The sequence below is a fragment of the Pseudophryne corroboree genome, chromosome 2 (assembly GCF_028390025.1).
Source record: "Pseudophryne corroboree isolate aPseCor3 chromosome 2, aPseCor3.hap2, whole genome shotgun sequence".
NCBI classification, from domain to species: domain Eukaryota; kingdom Metazoa; phylum Chordata; class Amphibia; order Anura; family Myobatrachidae; genus Pseudophryne; species Pseudophryne corroboree.
The window spans coordinates 44,586,334-44,604,204 of NC_086445.1; the positions used below are offsets into that span (position 1 = coordinate 44,586,334).

General features: G+C 46.6%; 1 protein-coding gene across 1 annotated transcript in view; it reads right to left on the reverse strand.

The window, feature by feature from the left end:
- The window catches only part of WNT11 (Wnt family member 11), a 117,091-nt gene that overhangs the window by 35,378 nt on the left and 63,842 nt on the right, over positions 1-17,871 (reverse strand). Inside the window, exon 3 of the mRNA XM_063951245.1 lies at positions 13,618-13,853. Within this exon, the coding sequence (XP_063807315.1) occupies positions 13,618-13,853 (236 nt within the window). The remainder of the gene's footprint in view (positions 1-13,617; positions 13,854-17,871) is intronic.

Below are 17,871 nucleotides of genomic sequence, written 5' to 3' on the forward strand. Positions count from 1 at the left end.
CAGGGAAGAAAATTCCAAGGTTTGTGGTCAAGCCAACAGACTTGCCTTCACATCAATATCCTGGAACTAAGGGCCATATACAACGCCCTAAGTCAAGCGGAGTTCCTGCTTCGCGACCAACCGGTTCTGATCCAGTCAGACCGCAGGGGCTCATTCTTCACTGGGCGGAGAATCAAGTAAGCGCACTGTCAGCAGTGTTCATTCCGGGAGTGGACACGACCTCCACCCGGGAAAGTGGTGACTTCATCAGGAAGTCTTCACGCAGTTTTGCAAATTGATGGAAACTGCCTCAGGTGGACTACATGGCGTCCCACCTCAATAAAAAGATAAAAAAGGTTTTACGCTGGGTCAAGGGACTCTCAGGCGATAGCTGTGGTCGCACTAGTAACACCGTGGGTGTTCCAGTCGGTCTATATATTCCCTCCTCTTCCTCTCAGACCCAAGGGCTGAGAATTGTAATAAACGGAGGAGTGTGAACAATATTCTTTGCTCCGGATTGGCCAAGAAGGACTCGGTACCCGGAACTGCAAGAAATGCTCTCAGAGGACCCATGGCCTCTGCCTCTCAGTCAGGACATGTTGCAACAGGGACCCTGTCTGATCCAAGACTTACCGCGGCTGCGTTGGACGGCATGGCGGTTGAACGCCGGATCCTAGCGGAAAAGGGCATTCTGGATGCAGCTATTCCTACGCTGTTAAAGGCTAGGAAAGACGTGACAGCAAGACTTTTTCACTGTATATGGCGAAAATAGGTTGCTTGGTGTGTGGCCGGGAAGGCCCTACAGAGGAATTCCAGGGGGGTTTGAGCCACCTAAGACCGTGGAGCTAAAATATCTCACGTGGAAAGTGGTCATGCTTTTGGCCTTAGCTTGGACTAGGCGTGTGTCAGAATTGGCGGCTTTGTCATGTAAAAGCCCATATCTGATCTTCCATATGGAAAGGGCAGAATGGAGGACTCGTCCCCAATTTCTCCCTAAGGTGGTATCATCGTTTCATTTGAACCAACCTATTGTGGTGCCTGCGGCTACTAGGGACTTGGAGGATTCCAAGTTGCTGGACGCAGTCCGGGCCCTGAAACCTTATGTTTCCAGGACGGCTAGAGTCAGAAAAACTGACTCGCTATTTATCCTGCATGCACCCAACAAGCTGGGTGCTCCTGCTTAAAAGCAGACTATTGCTCGCTGGATCTGTAGCACGATTCAGCTTGCACATTCTGCGGCTGGACTGCCGCATCCTAAATCAGTAAAGGCCCATTCCACGAGGAAGGTGGGCTCTTCTTGGGCGGCTGCCCGAGGGGTCTCGGCTTTACAAATTTGCCGAGCTGCTACTTGGTCGGGTTCAAACACTTTTGCAAAATTCTACAAGTTTGATACCCTGGCTGAGGAGGACCTTGAGTTTGCTCATTCGTTGCTGCAGAGTCATCCGCACTCTCCCGCCCGTTTGGGAGCTTTGGTATAATCCCCATGGTCCTTATGGAGTTTCCAGCATCCACTAGGACGTCAGAGAAAATAAGAATTTACTCACCGGTAATTCTATTTCTCGTAGTCCGTAGTGGATGCTGGGAGCCCGTCCCAAGTGCGGACTCTCTGCAATACATGTATATAGTTATTGCTTAACTAAAGGGTTATTGTATGAGCCATCTGTTGAGAGAGGCTCAGTTATTGTTCATACTGTTAACTGGGTAAGGTTATCACGAGTTGTACGGTGTGATTGGTGTGGCTGGTATGAGTCTTACCCTGGATTCCAAATCCTTTCCTTGTTGTGTCAGCTCTTCCGGGCACAGTTTCCCTAACTGAGGTCTGGAGGAGGGGCATAGAGGGAGGAGCCAGTGCACACCAGATATAGTACCTAATCTTTCTTTTAAGAGTGCCCAGTCTCCTGCGGAGCCCGTCTATACCCCATGGTCCTTACGGAGTACCCAGCATCCACTACGGACTACGAGAAATAGAATTACCGGTGAGTAAATTCTTATTTTCTGTAGTCGACAATACTAACGACCAAGAGATTCCTCACCCTAAATAGAGGGGATGCAGTCAGAATGCCGGCTTTTGGGATCCCAACACCCTGCAGAATCCTGATGCCGGAACTCCGAAAGGGCCAGGAGACCGACGCCGGCATCCCGACAGCTGCATACTGACTGTAAGTACAGCCGGGGGGTTAGGTTGAGGGCCAGGGGAGGGGGGGGGGGGGGTTAGATTTAGGCGCAGACGGGGAGTTAGGGTTAGGCACCCCTGAGGAGGAGGGGGGTTAGGGTCAGGCTGCGGAGGAAGGGAGGGTTGTTTAGGCAGCGGCGATGGAGACTTAGATTTAGGCACCTCCGGTGAGTGGTTATGGTCAGGCACTAAGGGGAGAGAATAGGGTTACGCTGCGGGAACAGAGAGTTAGGGTTAGGGGGTAGGGGAGAGGGAAGAACACCCCACACTCACCCCTGTCGGTCTTTCCATCATCAGGATCCCGGCGTCGATATTATGTCCGCCAGTATCCCGTGCGCCTGTAATTCGTACTGACCCCAAATAGAGTCCATCACTGGATCTCCCTGCTCCCATATTACAGCCAGCATTACCCTTATACGCGCAGAAGACGCCAGGCTTGTTTCTACAGAAAGGTTCTATCATTTCCTCAGGGCTGATGAATGTCCGCAGCAGAGAGAGCCTTCGTTTCATGGGTTTCCCCCGCTTATTATAAACTAATTACACGTGAATGCCACAGGGCCAATTAAACAGAATAATTCCATACATCAACCTAAATGTCATGGATAAAGGAAATAAGACCCTGGAAAGTTAAATAAGAATGAGAAAACTTTAGAGGAAAGAGTCCGGCTGATTCCCTCTAATAAGCTGAAGGAAATTTCTTCTTTCCGTCAGAAATAGATTAGTGTGATTTAGGATTCTCCATGTACCAAAAATCAACTTGCAAACCAAAATGCAGAAACTGAATATACTGTATGTGTATATATATATATATACATATATAGAGTTCTCATCAGCGGCACACAGGACACAATCACAGAAGCATTAGGTTACCATCACCTAATGCTTCTGTGATTGTGTCCTGTGTGCCGCTGATGAGAACTCTATATGCACTGCTGCAATGCAGTTATGAGGGCACCGGACCAAGGTCTGTTTGTTAATGGGAGTGCCGAGTCTGTGCTGGACTATATATATATATATATATATATATATATATATATACTTTGATTTATAATCATCAGACCCGCTGCATTTCTTGAAGTACATATTGGTTAAGGATCTGGGATTTAGAAAAGCACTTCCCCACCTGTGGTACTAATCCCCCCCAGGGGTACTTTCTGTGCAGTTCAGGGGTTTGCAAATAATGTAATGCAAGTAATGGCTGTGGGGTGGGGGGTGAAGGGTGGATATTGGCAGCCATTGATGGCAGACATGCCTCCTTGGTACCCCGAGAGCAGACCTCTCAGTTTTACCACAAGGGCCCGTAGTAGGGCAATATTCTGCCTTGTGATGGCCCTGCTTCTCCAAACATGTGATGTCATGGATGGGACAAGGTGATCAGGAAGAAGATGACCACCGAATACTCTTGCCAGAGCCCCCTTGGTGTTGGGTGAAGGGGGATAGGTTTAGCAATCAGAAGAGGGGTTAGGGTTTTATGGATGGGAAGGTTAGGGTTAGGTACCGGGAAGGGAGGGTTAGTGTTAGGTACCGGGAAGGGAGGGTTAGGGACCGGGGAGGGAAGGTTAGGATTAGGTACCGGGAAGGGAGGGTTAGGGTTAGGTACTGGGAAGGGAGGGTTAGTGTTAGGTACCGGGAAGGGAGGGTTAGGGACCGGGAAGGGAAGGTTAGGATTAGGTACCGGGAAGGGAGGGTTAGGTACTGGGAAGGGAGGGTTAGGGACCGGGGAGGGAGGGTTAGGGTTAGGTACTGGGAAGGGAGGGTTAGTGTTAGGTACCGGGAAGGGAAGGTTAGGGACCGGGGAGGGAAGGTTAGGATTAGGTACAGGGAAGGGAGGCTTAGGGACCGGGGAGGGAGGGTTAGGGTTAGGTACTGGGAAGGGAGGGTTAGTATTTAAGATTAGGAACGCTTCTGAAGAAGGACTATGAAAGTTTGAAACGCGTTAAGCGTGTACTCTCCCGCTTTACTTGTGACCCCGTTTGAGTTTTACCATCTGCACTGGACGCTGAGGGACTGTGTTGGATCCTGGTTTCCGGAGCCGTTTTCCTTAAGGTGCTATATCCATCTGGCCCCTTCCAGACCTTGCTTCCTGTGGCTGTATTCCTCATTGGGGATTTATCTATATGCTTTTATTTTATCTACTTGATGTAAGTGCACTGTTTAAAAATAAACCCTTGTTTTAAAAAAAAAGGATAATTGCACTATTGCACTTTCTTCTGCTCTTTATGAGGTCCAGCTGCATTTGTTTGATATCGGCGTTGGACATTGTTAGGACTGTTATCATCCAGTCCTTTGTTGCTGCACTGCCAAAGAGGATTCATTCTATATGCTACTGACCCCATCTGTTTGGTGTAAGTGCGATATTAAAATAAATTCAGGCCTTTTAAACAAAGATAATTGCACTATTGCACTTTCTTTTTGCCTTACAATTTTATGAGAATTAGATCCATCTGCCTTTAATCAACGTTGGATCTTTATTCATCTCCTGAATTACCAGTGTACGTGACCAATCAATTTTATGTATCCACTGGGTGTGTGTTTGTAAACTTGGCTTTTATGGGAGCGCTTTTAGTTTGTATCTCTCCTTTTTCCTCTCAAGGGAGGGTTAGTGTTAGGTACCGGGAAGGGAAGGTTAGGGACCGGGGAGGGAAGGTTAGGATTAGGTACCGGGAAGGGAGGGTTAGGTACTGGGAAGGGAGGGTTACAGTTAGGTACCGGGAAGGGAGGGCTAGGGACCGGGGAGGGAGGGTTACGGTTAGGTACCGGGAAGGGAGGACCAGGGACCGGGGAGGGAGGGTTACGGTTAGGTACCGGGAAGGGAGGACCAGGGACCGGGGAGGGAGGGTTAGGCACTTAGCAGGGGAGGTCAGGGTTGGACACCTAGCGGGGAGGGTTAGGGTTAGGCACCACAGGGGAGGGTTAGGGTAGGGAAAAGGTTAGGGTGCTTAATAGGGGGCTGTCTGGATTCTGATGGATGGGATGCGCTGTTGGTATACTGACCGCCGGCATCCCGTACACTGACAAATCATACTGATCCCCGGTACAGGTTGAGTCTCCCATATCTACTCCCATATAATGTTTCATGCACAAATAAACATATTGTATAAAATGTTCCTCAGGCCATGTGTATAAGGTGTATTTGATACATATATATATGTAAATGCATTCTGCGCTTCGACTTGGGTCCCATCCCCACGATATCTCATGGTATGCAAATATTCCAAAATACCGAAAAATCCAAAATGCATCTGGTTCCAAACAACTTGGATATGGGAGACTCAACCTGTATAACCATCTTATCTAGCAGCAATTATATTCATTACAGAAGTCCTGCTTTGCAAATGTTGGGGTTACAGATAACACGAGCAGACCGCCAGGGGGGTACCCCGGAGACAAGAGGCTGGGAGCCACTGACCTAGACCGTGCACTGTGGTTCTGCCAGGGGCCGGAATTTCTGGATGGGAGAACGGGGGGCAGCGTTAATCCTGTAATACATTAAATGAGACTCTACAAGACTCCTCTCATACACCCAGCGTGTACTCAGCAGGATAGCTAGAGGAAAGAATCCTCGGCATGCGCTGTCCATGTGCCACGGCTCTCATGTAGGCGATGCAATGCCCCACGCTGAGAGGGTCATTTGGCTTTTCTTCTAAGACATTCGCCGAGTCCAGCCTACCTGGAACACATGCCGGACTGCCCTATAAACCTCTCTCACATGCTAGAATCATTTGGTCCTGGGAGTCACTGGTCTTTAACCCCTTCTGAGTATAAAGATACAGAAAGACAAGGGCAAAGGGGGCTCCTGGTGTATGTTATACCACTCCAGAATGCAGGATTAGATAATAAGCCTGGCAGCTCTATCATTGTGAGCGGTGCATCCACTATTCCTATTTTCCAGGGAATTACTGTACACAGTTTTTAAATTCCGCTGCAGACTTTATTTAGGAATCAGATGTAAAAAAAAAAAAAAAAAAGCGTAAAATTCTTTATTTCGCAATTAAAACGCGTCATGTTGCTGACATCAGCGGTATTAACTGAGAAACGCAAAATGCTATTCACATGACTCCGTTCATTCTCACTGACCACTGGCCTGTTGCAGGGGGAGGCAGTCAGGATCCGGGAAGTCAGAGTACCGACGCCGGAATGCCGACACTATTCAGAATGCAGACACCGGCATCCCGAATAAGTACACATCCCGGAACCGGAATCCTGACAGCCGGGATGCTGAGCGTCCAGACACCGCGGCGCTGAAGTGGTAAGCTGCAGGGGGGTGTGGGGGGAGGTTAGGTTTAGGCTGCAGGGGGGAGGGTTAGGCTGTGCCCCGGGAGGGTTAGGGGAGGGGGGGTTAGAGTTAGGTATCCCCCTCCGAAGGTTAGGATTAGGATGCAGGGTGGGAGGGTTAGGTTCAGGTAGCGGGGACAGTGGGTTAGGTTTAGGCACTTAAGGGGGAAGGGCACAAAGGGGGGAGGTTGGGGTGCGGGTAGGAAGGATTAGGCTATGGCTGGTAGGAGGGTTAGGTTTAGGCAGCGGGGACAGGGGGTTAGATTTAGGCACCTCCGAGGGGTGGTAAGGGTTAAGCACGAAGGGGAGAGTTGGGTTAGGCTGCGGCTAGGAAGGATTAAGGTTAGGGGGTTTGGGGAGAGGGTATAACACCCCTTACTCACCCCAGTTGGCTTTTTCATGATCGGGATCCCAACGTTGGTATTTTGAACGTCAGGATCCAGTGCGCCGGCTTTTCCAGCTGAACCCATTGCAGGATTATTTTGGAGAGTTTATTTTTTGTTTTGTTCCGAAATCCAATCATTGGGAAATCGTTGTCTAGTGAGCAGCACTGATATTGTAGTGGTTAGCATTGCTGCCTCACAGTACTGAGGTTGTGGGTTCCATTCTAACAACGGTCCTGTGTGGAGTTTGTATATTCTCCCCTCTCTTGCGCACTCTGGTTTCCTCCCACAATCCAAAAATGTAGGTAGGTAAATTGGCTCCCTACAAAAAAAATGGAACTCTAGTGTGTAAGAGTGTGTACATGGGCAGAGTCGATGATTTTTATCGCCCATCAAATTCTAGGATTCTAGTAATTCTGGATTTCTATACATTGTGATATGACTTCGATTGGGATGTTAAAATTAGGGGTAAATACATGTGGAAACTATGGAGAGGAAAAAGAACAAATTGGAATGTATGTACTGTACCATACATCTTTCCCACACCTATATATGTTATATATTGTATCAGTATAAGTGTCCATCTGCTGCTAAAAGTTTCGTTTCCAGTAAGTGATATTGCAACATGATTTATCAAGTAGTGCAAACGAAAGGGCTCATTTATCAATGAGTGATAAACTCGCTGTGTATGATAAATGATGCTCCAGCCAATCGGCTCCCAACTGTCAATTTTCAAACCCATGACAGTTATGAGCTGATTGGCTACGCAACATGTTTTATAATTCACAACGAATTTTATCACTCATTGATAAATGAGCCCTTTAGTTTGCACTACAAGGTCTGTGACATCACCATGTGCACACACTATTTCTCAGTAGCCTCCTGTTGTCATTCTTTGATGTTTGGGTTGGCTAGATGTGTGACTAGTGATGGGCAACAGGCAGTGACCCTAGGGCCACATGTGATCTTCTAAGCCTTAACCTGCGGCCCCCTAGTTTATTGCCAGATTTGGTTGCTATAGCTTGTAATGCTTTTTTGAACTAACAGCAGATATGTATTTTTTTGATAATGAGTCTATTTATCAATGGGAGAAAAGCCCTAAATTTGGAGACTCACTACTTACCAAATGGTACAGATGGGTAGTAACCGTGCGGGGTAATTCAGACCTGATCGTAGCAGCAAATTTGTTAGCAATTGGGCAAAACCATGGGGGTCATTCAGACCTGATCGTAGCTGTGCAAAATTTTGCACGGCTATGATCGGTTACTCTGACATACAGGGGGACGCCCAGCACAGAGCTAGTCCGCCCCGCATGTCAGGCCCGCACAGTGGAGATGCTTTTGTACTTATTGAGTATCTCCCTACCTGCGTAGCTACCCGTCGCTGTACGAGTCGCAGCAGCTGCGCGTAAAGTCATGCAGCTACCACAGCCCCCCCCCCACGGTCCGGGCACACCTGCGTTGCCCGGACCGCGGCCCCCAAAACGGCAGCCGAACGCCGCAGGCCCACCCCCTTTCGCCCTGCGATCGCCTCTGCATCTCTGACATGCGCCGGCAAGCTTTTTTTACTTTGTATTTTTCAAGGAAACATGGAGATAAAGTGGAGAGAGATAAAAGCACTAAGCAATCTGCACCTAACTGTCATTATTCGAACACAGCCTGTAACATGAGAGTTAGGAGCTGATTGGTTGGCACTTTACCTCTCTCCATACTAAGGGGTAAGTGTATGAAGCAGTGATAAGAATGGAGAAGTGAGCCTGTGGAGAAGTTGCCCATGGCAACCAATCAGCTGCTCCGTACAGTTGTCCAGTATGCAAATTATAAATGTTACTTCAATGCTGATTGGTTGCCATGGGCAACTTCTCCACTGGCTCACTTCTCCACACTTATCACTGCTTCATACATTTACCCCTGAATGAATTATTTTAGCTTATCACTGAGAGTAAGGGTAATGTGCGGAAGGTGCAGATGGACATGCAGGAAGGGGTGACACGAAATACTCGGTGACCCAGATTACATTTCTATTGGCCACGGGGTTTTCTGCACGTATGTGTGCCGTGCACCCGGATTGGGACAATGAATACAATAAGTGCTCTGACCCCAGTCACAATGCGCCTGCAAACAATTGTGCTTTTTTTTAAAAAAAAATGGCCGAGGTGACTGAATTCCACCTCCGTGCGTTTTATCTTCCTTGTGTGACCTTTCACCGCCCCCATTCCTTCCTTCAGCACCCATTATCTCCATTCACTCTCCACCTCACAAATGTTCAACCTCTCCGCCATCTGCACCCTGTGGTTATCACAATGCAGCAACAGAGGCACCACAGCTCTGTGTGTATCCAACACAACCACCAGCGACCGGCTGCGGGACTGGCGCTGAAGTAGCCCCGGGATATATCATGTCCTTGAAGATGTGGAGCAGAGTGTACACGCTGCATCAGATCAGGGCAGTCTAGATGTAATGAAACCAGATATATTAATGGGTGTTTCTAGAAGGTGCAGGGCTCAGTCAGAAAATATGCTCAGCGCAGGTGGTTAGTGGATACAGAGTATATGATGTACGGTATGCTAACACAACAAACATGAAGCGTGGCATTAAAATAATAATAATAATAATAATAATACTCTGAGGTTCATATTATTGGGAGATAAATGTAGTGTTTAGTAGTTAAATAGTGGATCTGTGTTCTGTCTTTTTTCTTTCTCTGTTAATCTATTCTTACTGTGAATAATGGGGAAAACAGATGTTAATTAATGTTGCAAAGTTACGGACATTAATAAATAGGCCCCTATATCTCTATCTGCTTCCATCTTACTCCTTGTCCTCTTCTGTTCCTGTCCCTCTGCTTTCATCTTTATCTCTCTCTATTTAACCCTCTTCCTCCCTCTTCCTCTTTCTTTTTTAGTTCTCTCTCTCTCTCTCTCTCTCTCTCTCTCATTCTCTTTATTGCTTTCTCTCTCTTCCTCTTTTTCTTCTTTACACCTTCTTGCTCTACCTTCCTCTCTCTCTCTCTCTCTCTCTGTTTTTAGATCTCTGCCTATCTCATATACTGTCTCTGTCTTTCTATTCCAATCTCCCTCACTCTCTCCCTCATACACTCTCTCAGTCTCTTTCCCCCCTCTTGCTCTATCTTCCTCTCTCTCCATTTTTAGATCTCTGCCTATCTCATATACTGTCTCTGTCTCTCTATTCCAATCTCCCTCACTCTCTCCCTCATACACTCTCTCAGTCTCTTTCCCCCCTCTTGCTCTATCTTCCTCTCTCTCCATTTTTAGATCTCTACCTATATCATATACTGTCTCTGTCTCTCTTGCTCTCTCTTCAAATCTCCCTCACACTCTCCCTCAGACACTCTCTCAGTCTCTTTCCCCCCTCTTGCTCTATCTTTATCCCTCTCTGTTCCTCTCTCTCCCTCACTCTTTCTCTTTTGGGGGCTTATATATCAAAGACTGATAAAGCTCATTGTGAATGATAAATGGTGCTCCAGCCAATCAGCTCCTAACTGTCATGTGTTAGCTCCTGTCATTTGTCTGAAAAATAACAGTTGGGAGCTGATTGGCTGGGGCACAATTTGCCATATGTATCGAGTTTCAACATACATCACCGCCCTTGTCGGGGGTTTTATCGCATTTTCCCTTTAGTACATCTCGCCCTTAGTCTCTTTCTCTCTCTCTCTATGGGCGGGATGTACTAAGCGGAAAATGCGGTAAACTCCCTGTTTACCGCATTTTCCTGATGTACTAACCCCCGGCCGGCAGGACAGCGCCGCGGCGGGGTACGCCACTGGCGTACGTCCATAGAAGCCTATGGGATTCTCTCCGTGGCGCTGTGTGAGGGATCCGATCGGATCCCTCCCAGCATGCCCTGCGGCCGCCCCCCATCACCCTGCGCATGTGCAGACTGACTCCAGGGGCCGAATCCCGGAAGTCAGGCTGCCGCTGTGCATCGCGGAGGACAGCTCTTATCGGAAGAGCTGTCCTCGCAATGCTGATCGCATATGTTAGTACATATGCGATCAGCATCGTGGCGCAGGGCGGCGATGTACATTAGTACATCCCGCCCTATGTATCCTTCTCTCACTCTGTCCCTTTTTCTCTCTTTGTTTCTGTCCCTCTATCTCTCTCTCTGTCTTTCTCTCTGCCCATAACTCTCTCCCTCTCTCTAACTCTTTCTTTCTTTCTTTCTTTCTTTCTTTCTTTCTTTCTTTCTTTCTTTCTTTCTTTCTTTCTTCCCACCCTCTGTCTCTCTCTGTCCCTAACTATCTCTCTCTCTCTATGGGGGTCATCCCGAGTTGATCGCTCGCTAGCAGTTTTTAGCAGCCGTGCAAACGCTATGCCGCCGCCCACTGGGAGTGTATTTTAGCTTAGCAGAAATGCGAACGATTGTATCACAGAGCGCCGCAAAAAAGCTTGCGATCACTTCAGACTATTCAGTTCCGGATTTGACGTCACACACCCGCCCAGTGTTCGCCCAGCCGCGCCTGCGTTTTTCCTGGCACGCCTGCGTTTTTCCGAACATTCCCTGAAAACGGTCAGTTAACACCCAGAAACACCCACTTCATGTCAATCACTCTGCGGCAACCAGTGCGACTGAAATGCATCGCTAGACCCTGTGCAAAACTGCATCGTTCGTTGTGCCTGTACGTCGTGCGTGCGCATTGCGCCGCACACGCATGCGCAGAACTGCTGTGTTTTAGCCTAATCGCTGCGCTGCGAACAAATGCAGCTAGCGATCAACTCGGAATTACCACCTATGTCCCTCTCTGTCCTAATATCACTGTCTCTCTTTGTCCCTCTCTCCTCACTATCTCTCTTTCCCTCCCTTTCTCTCTGCCTCTCCCTCTATCCCTTTCTCCTTCTCTGTCCTCCTCTCCCTCTCTGTCCCTCTACCGCTCTCTCTTTCTGCCCCTCTCTCTCTATCCCCCTCTCCGGCTCTCTCTCCCTCCCTCCCTCTCTGTCTCTCTCCATCTGTCCCTCTCCCTCTTTATCCCCCTCTCTCTCTTTATCCCCGTCTCCCTCTCTTTCTCTCTCTCTGTCCTTCTCCCTCATTTCCCCTTTCTCTCTCTATCCCCCTCCTCCTCTCTGCCCCTCTCCCTCTCTAGCCCTCTCTCCCTCTCTCTGTCCCTCTCCCTATATGCCCCTCTCCCTCTCTGCTCCCTTCTCCCTCTCTCTCTCTATGGGGAGATGTACTAAGCAGTGATAAGAGTGGAGAAGTGAGCCAGTAGAGAAGTTTCCCACGGCAACCAATCAGCATTGAAGTAACATTTATAAATTGCATACTATAAAATTATAGAGAGCAGCTGATTGGTTGCCATTGGCTACTTCTCCACTGGCTCACTTTTCCACTCTTTTCCCTGCTTAGTGCATCTCCCCCTCTGTCTGTCTCTGTCTCTCTCTGGATAATGTGTCGTATTCCCAGAAAACTGCCAGACATGATGGATCATTTGCTTGTTGTCAAAACAGAGATATCCCCACAGCCGCTCTCCACGTCTGAGGAGGCCGCCATTATGTTGTAGTCAGAATTCACTTTACTCCCTGTAATAAATTATTAGAGTGAGGGGGAAAACGATCCCCTTAGGAGACATTTTGGACAAAGGCAGCGGAGTCCGGTGATTCATTGTCATTGTGCTATTTGTCTGTATCTCTGTGATGTAAAAGCCGAGTTGAAAACCGAGAAGACTGGGAAAATTGTCTGCATACTGCCAACTTCTGAGAAGTCACTGACTTCTACAGAGAGCCACACACTGCTTGGTTACTGCTGGACTGGGGGAGAATACAAGCACATAAATCACCTGATAATATAGATACTTCCATTACTGACCCATTGTGCTACAACTGGGAGTGTCTGGGATCAGTCCAAGGCTCAGCCGGAACGTTTGCCCTATTCATGCCCAGTAAGAGTAGAATTTACTTACAGACACAGAATTACCAGTGATATGAAAGCTGCCTAGTAGAGGAGCCATATTATACATTGTGTACTCAGACCAGGGCCAATGGTGTAGAGTCTCTGGGACCCACACTAAAGGGGGTGGGGGTCAAACAGGCCTTCACTGCACATACCACGGTCCCCGCACCTTCTCCGAAGCTCAGAGCGAGGGTCTGAGGAAGACAGATACTACAGAATCCTGGTGGAGACCAGTGGTGCACCTGGGGGGGATGCAGAGGTTATGGGCAAGCAGGTGGACTAATAGGACGCTTTTGGGACATATCTGTACAGCCCAGGAAAACCCCTCAGATACCCCCATTATGTTTATCATACACAAGCCCCTCTCTGTTATATTCAATAACGAACCCTATCCTTAAGCACACAAAAGTCCACAATCCAAATTCCTAACCCCTATATTTGACACAGAGGGGAAGGTGTATCAAAGGTTGGAGATAAAGTGGAAAGACATAAAGTACCTGTCATTTTTCAAACACAGCCTGTAAAAGGTCAGATAGATGCTGATTGGTTCGTCGCTAATCTCTCGACACTTTATCTCTCTCCAAGCTTTGTTATTTCTCCTCTGTATTCTGCTAAATGTTATCTACAGTTGATCTACAATGATGCACAGTGATCCTACAGAAGATCCCCTTTAATACTGAAAACTCCAAGGCTTTAAAGTACCGCCGCGGAAACCTGAGCTCCAAAACCAACTAATACCCAAAACCGGTGCGGTGTCAGCATTTGGCAGGGAGTGCTGGAACACCAGGGACTGCTGTTATTACACTATCGGGAAACAAAGCTGTTGGAAGGACCTTTAAGTGCATTATAGTGTTAGGAGATTTGAGACGCAGTGCAGGCTTATTATTGGATTGCAGGGCATTACCTCTTTCCAGATCCTGATGGAAGTTTGGTGCCAGTTCTATGGAGGAGCAATTCCACCTCATATCAGAGAAGGCTTTAATGCAGGATTTCTTCACCTCCTTTGCCGCCTGGATGATGGTCTGCATCAGCTCCAGGTTGCTGCGACAGAGCTGCATCTGCGAGGAGACCAGGCCATCCAGCTGCTTGCAGTGCTGGGTCTGATTGAGGGCCAGGGATGCAGAAGTCTTGGACAGTGCTCTGCAGGAAAATAAATACAACAGAATATTACACCACATGTCCACTTTATTATATCCCTATAATGTGACGTTGTAATATTGTTTTACCAATCGCCAGCTGTGGGGTATATAAGTACAGTACAAACCTTCCTGCAGCTCTGACTGTGCGCATTGCTTTATATCTCTGAGCTTTTCAGTCATGTGTTTATATCATCATGCGGCACCGTTTGTGTCAGTCCCCTTGAGGTACGGCACAGCTCTGTGTGCGATGTACAGTGGACACTACTGTGTACAGAAAGCAGCTATGTGCTGTATCCCAGAGAAAATAAACAGCTCTACTGAGTGATGTATAGGCATGGATAAAAAGCACAGCTTTAACACCGAGTGATATCCTTGTTATCACTCGTAGCTATTCTTAAATAGTGCTCCAGCCAATCAGCTCCTGACTGTTGTATGTTTGAAAAAATGACAGGAGCTGATTGGTTGGAGCACCATATAAGATTAGTAACGAGTGATAACGATAATATCACTCGTTCAATCTGCCCCATAGAGTCATAAAGTCATAGGGGTAAATTTACTAAGGTGGGAGATTTTTAGAACTGGTGATGTTGCCCATGGCAACCAATCAGATTCTACTTACCATTTATCTAGCTGCTTCTAGCAGATATTAGATATAATCCAGTTCTAAAAATCTCCCACCTTAGTAAATTTACCCCATAGATTTAGTAAAAGTGTCAGAAGGGGATGAAAATTTAAAAGGCAAGTACTCCGAGGCCTGCAAAGCCGTGTATTATGGGCCCTACACACTGACAGATCCGCCGCCGAGCTGCCCGATGGCGGATACGGCCGACGGGCGACCCCGGCTGCGGGGGGTGGGGGGGGAGGGCAGTGACGGGGGGAGTGAAGTTTCTTCACTCCCCCCCGTCACCCAGCTCCATAGCAGTGCAGGCAAATATGGACGAGATCGTCCATATTGGCCTTCATGCACAAGCGACGGGGCACCAGCGATGAACGAGCGCGGGCCGCACATCGTTCATCGCTGGTGCCTCCACACTGAAAGATCTTTCAGTATTATCATATCTTTCAGTATTATCGCCCAGTGTGTAGGGCCCACTAGAATTCGTACTTTAAAAGTGATAAGATATAATTGTAACAACTGGTGCAACTGCACATAAGTGACTGCAGAAAGTAAAAGTCCCATACACATATATTATATAGGGGTATTCAATTACTGTCGAAAATGCGTTTTCGCGGTAAAAAGACGCAAAATTACAGCAATTTGTGTTCATTTTGCCAAACGTCTATTCAATTGTCCGCAAAAAAAAATGTTTTTGCAGCAATTTTACCGCAAATTTCCATTCACCAACTCTGAGCAGGTGATAAACTTGGGGTAAATCCCTATTTTCAGTTAAAAATGTCGGGATTTGATTCTGAACCCTGGGACAATCCGCTCATTGACTAATTAGACAATTAGAAGTTTTTAATTATTGTTAATTGCCCAATAATGACATGGCATTTTTGGGGTGAAAAAGTGCAAAATGCTGGAAATTGGGGTACAAGGTATGGGACAGATATACTGGGGTGCTTTATGAGTGGGACAAGTGTTTTTAGACTTGCAGATTGGAATCATCGGTCTGTTTCCACTTTTTTTTTTAAGTCCCCTAAAATGACCCAAATATATAATTATACCCATTTTTATGCACCCCACGTTTAATTTTGGTACTTATTTTGCCCGAAAAAACGCTTTCTATGATATTTTTACATTTTAAAAAAAATGCCTATAAAACAGCCATTTGACCCAATTTAAGTACCAGAAATACTTGTATTATAACCAATAATAAACTTTTATACTGTTATCCGATGTTAGTTTAGCTTTTTTGGTGGGTACGAACCGATTTACCTATTTTTCACTTTTCACTTTCACCACCAATTTTCACTGCAATCCCATTTTGGCTAATTTACATATGAATAGGGTGAATCGCGGGAATCCGCATGCCCGCGAAAACTGACTTTTTGCAACTAAAATGGTGAAAACCCAATCATGGTAAATTGCTGTGATTTTGGCGCTAATTGAATACCCCCCATAATCTAACCTTTGCTTTGTTGCATTATTTAAGACAACTGTTTCTACAACCAGAGCTGAAGCATGATGTATCACACTTGTACCCTACAAACTGGATTTTGTACAGTTATAATACTAGGGAGGAGAGAGATAAAGCCTTGGAGAGAGATAAAGTGGAGATGTTGCCTAAAGCATCCAGCCAGTTTGGGTCATTTATCTAGTACAGTCCATTAGGTGACCGTTAGAAGCTGATTGGTTGGTTTGGGCAGCTACCCCGCTTTATTTGTCTTGTTGCTTTCTCTATCTGGGGTCACTTGGGTTACAGAGTCCACATCTGTAGTAATAATGATCTGGATAACAGATGCACACTGTCTAGTTAGGGTCAACCGACAGGGCAATGGTCGACACACAAATGGTGGACACTTTTTGGGGGGCTTCTCACATTTTCCCAACATTTGCTTGATTTCCTATCAATGTGGACTACACTTGTTTGTACTGATGGTGGTCACAGAACATGAAATCTATAGGATGTGGGGATAATAATGTGGCGACCATTTCTGTGCCGAGCATTATCATGTCTACCTTTTGACCCCGTTGGCCTTAACCACTGTTGACCTTTTGACCCTGCCGGCCTTAATGCATGTTGGCCATATGGTGCCAACCTAACGATTGCCCATATAGACAGTGTAGATAGTCTATCAACACCCATAATGGTGCCATCTCCCATATCACTGTAATGTGCAATATACGACTACAGTGGCACGGCGGGTAGTGGTTAGAGGTGGCAATGGTGTGATTGGTACATACAGTATCCATGTTAGATCACTGGACCTCACAAAAGGCACAATTACAAGATCAGTTATATCATTGTGCGTGACCACGCCCATTTGTCCCCACGCGCCTGCGGCGCACGCACATTGTTTGGTTTATGAATCTTTTTTATATTATACAGGGCTTTTTGTGTACGAAACCTGCGTACAAGGGATATTTGCCTCTAGTAGAAGAATATGACTGAATGGCAATAAAGACAAATGGAAACTTACACCATACAACATCACGTTTAGGGCTAATTCAGGTTGGTTCGCAAAACGCGATCCAACCGGAAATTTTACGAGCGCTCCGCGTGCTTTGGCGGAGACGGTCGCGAGGGCAGGCAACGCTAGGAAAAGGATGCTAGAGAAGGATAGCAAATTCTGCTAACTAGCAGAATTTGCTATCCTTACTGAATTAGGCCCTTAATCATCACTGAACAGTGCAATCCACTATGGATGGTCTTAGATAACTATGGGATGGTCTTAGATAACTATGGATGGTCTTATATAATAATGGATGGTCTTAGACAACTATGGATGGTCTTAGATAACAATGAATGGTCTTAGACTACTATGGATGGTCTTAAACAACTATGGATGGTCTTAGATAATAATGGATGGTCTTAGACAACTATAGATGGTCTTAGATAACAATGGATGGTCTTAGACAACTATGGATGGTCTTAGATAATAATGCATGGTCTTAGACAACTATGGATGGTCTGAGATAACAATGGATGGTCTTAGACAAATATGGATGGTCTTAAACAACTATGGATGGTCTTAGATAATAATGGATGGTCTTAGACAACTATGGATGGTCTTAGATAACAATGGATGGTCTTAGACAACTATGGATGGTCTTAGATAACTTTGGATGGTCTTAGATAATAATGGATGGTCTTAGACAACTATGGATGGTCTTAGGATGGTCTTAGATAATAATGGATGGTCTTAGACAACTATGGACGGACTTAGATAACAATGGATGTTCTTAGACAACTATGGATGGTCTTAGACAACTATGGATGGTCTTAGACAACTATGGATGGTCTTAGATAACAATGGATTGTCCTAGACAACTGTGGATGGTCTTAAATAACACTGGATGGTCTTAGACAACTATTGATGGTCTTAGATAACAATGGATGGTCTTAGACAACTAA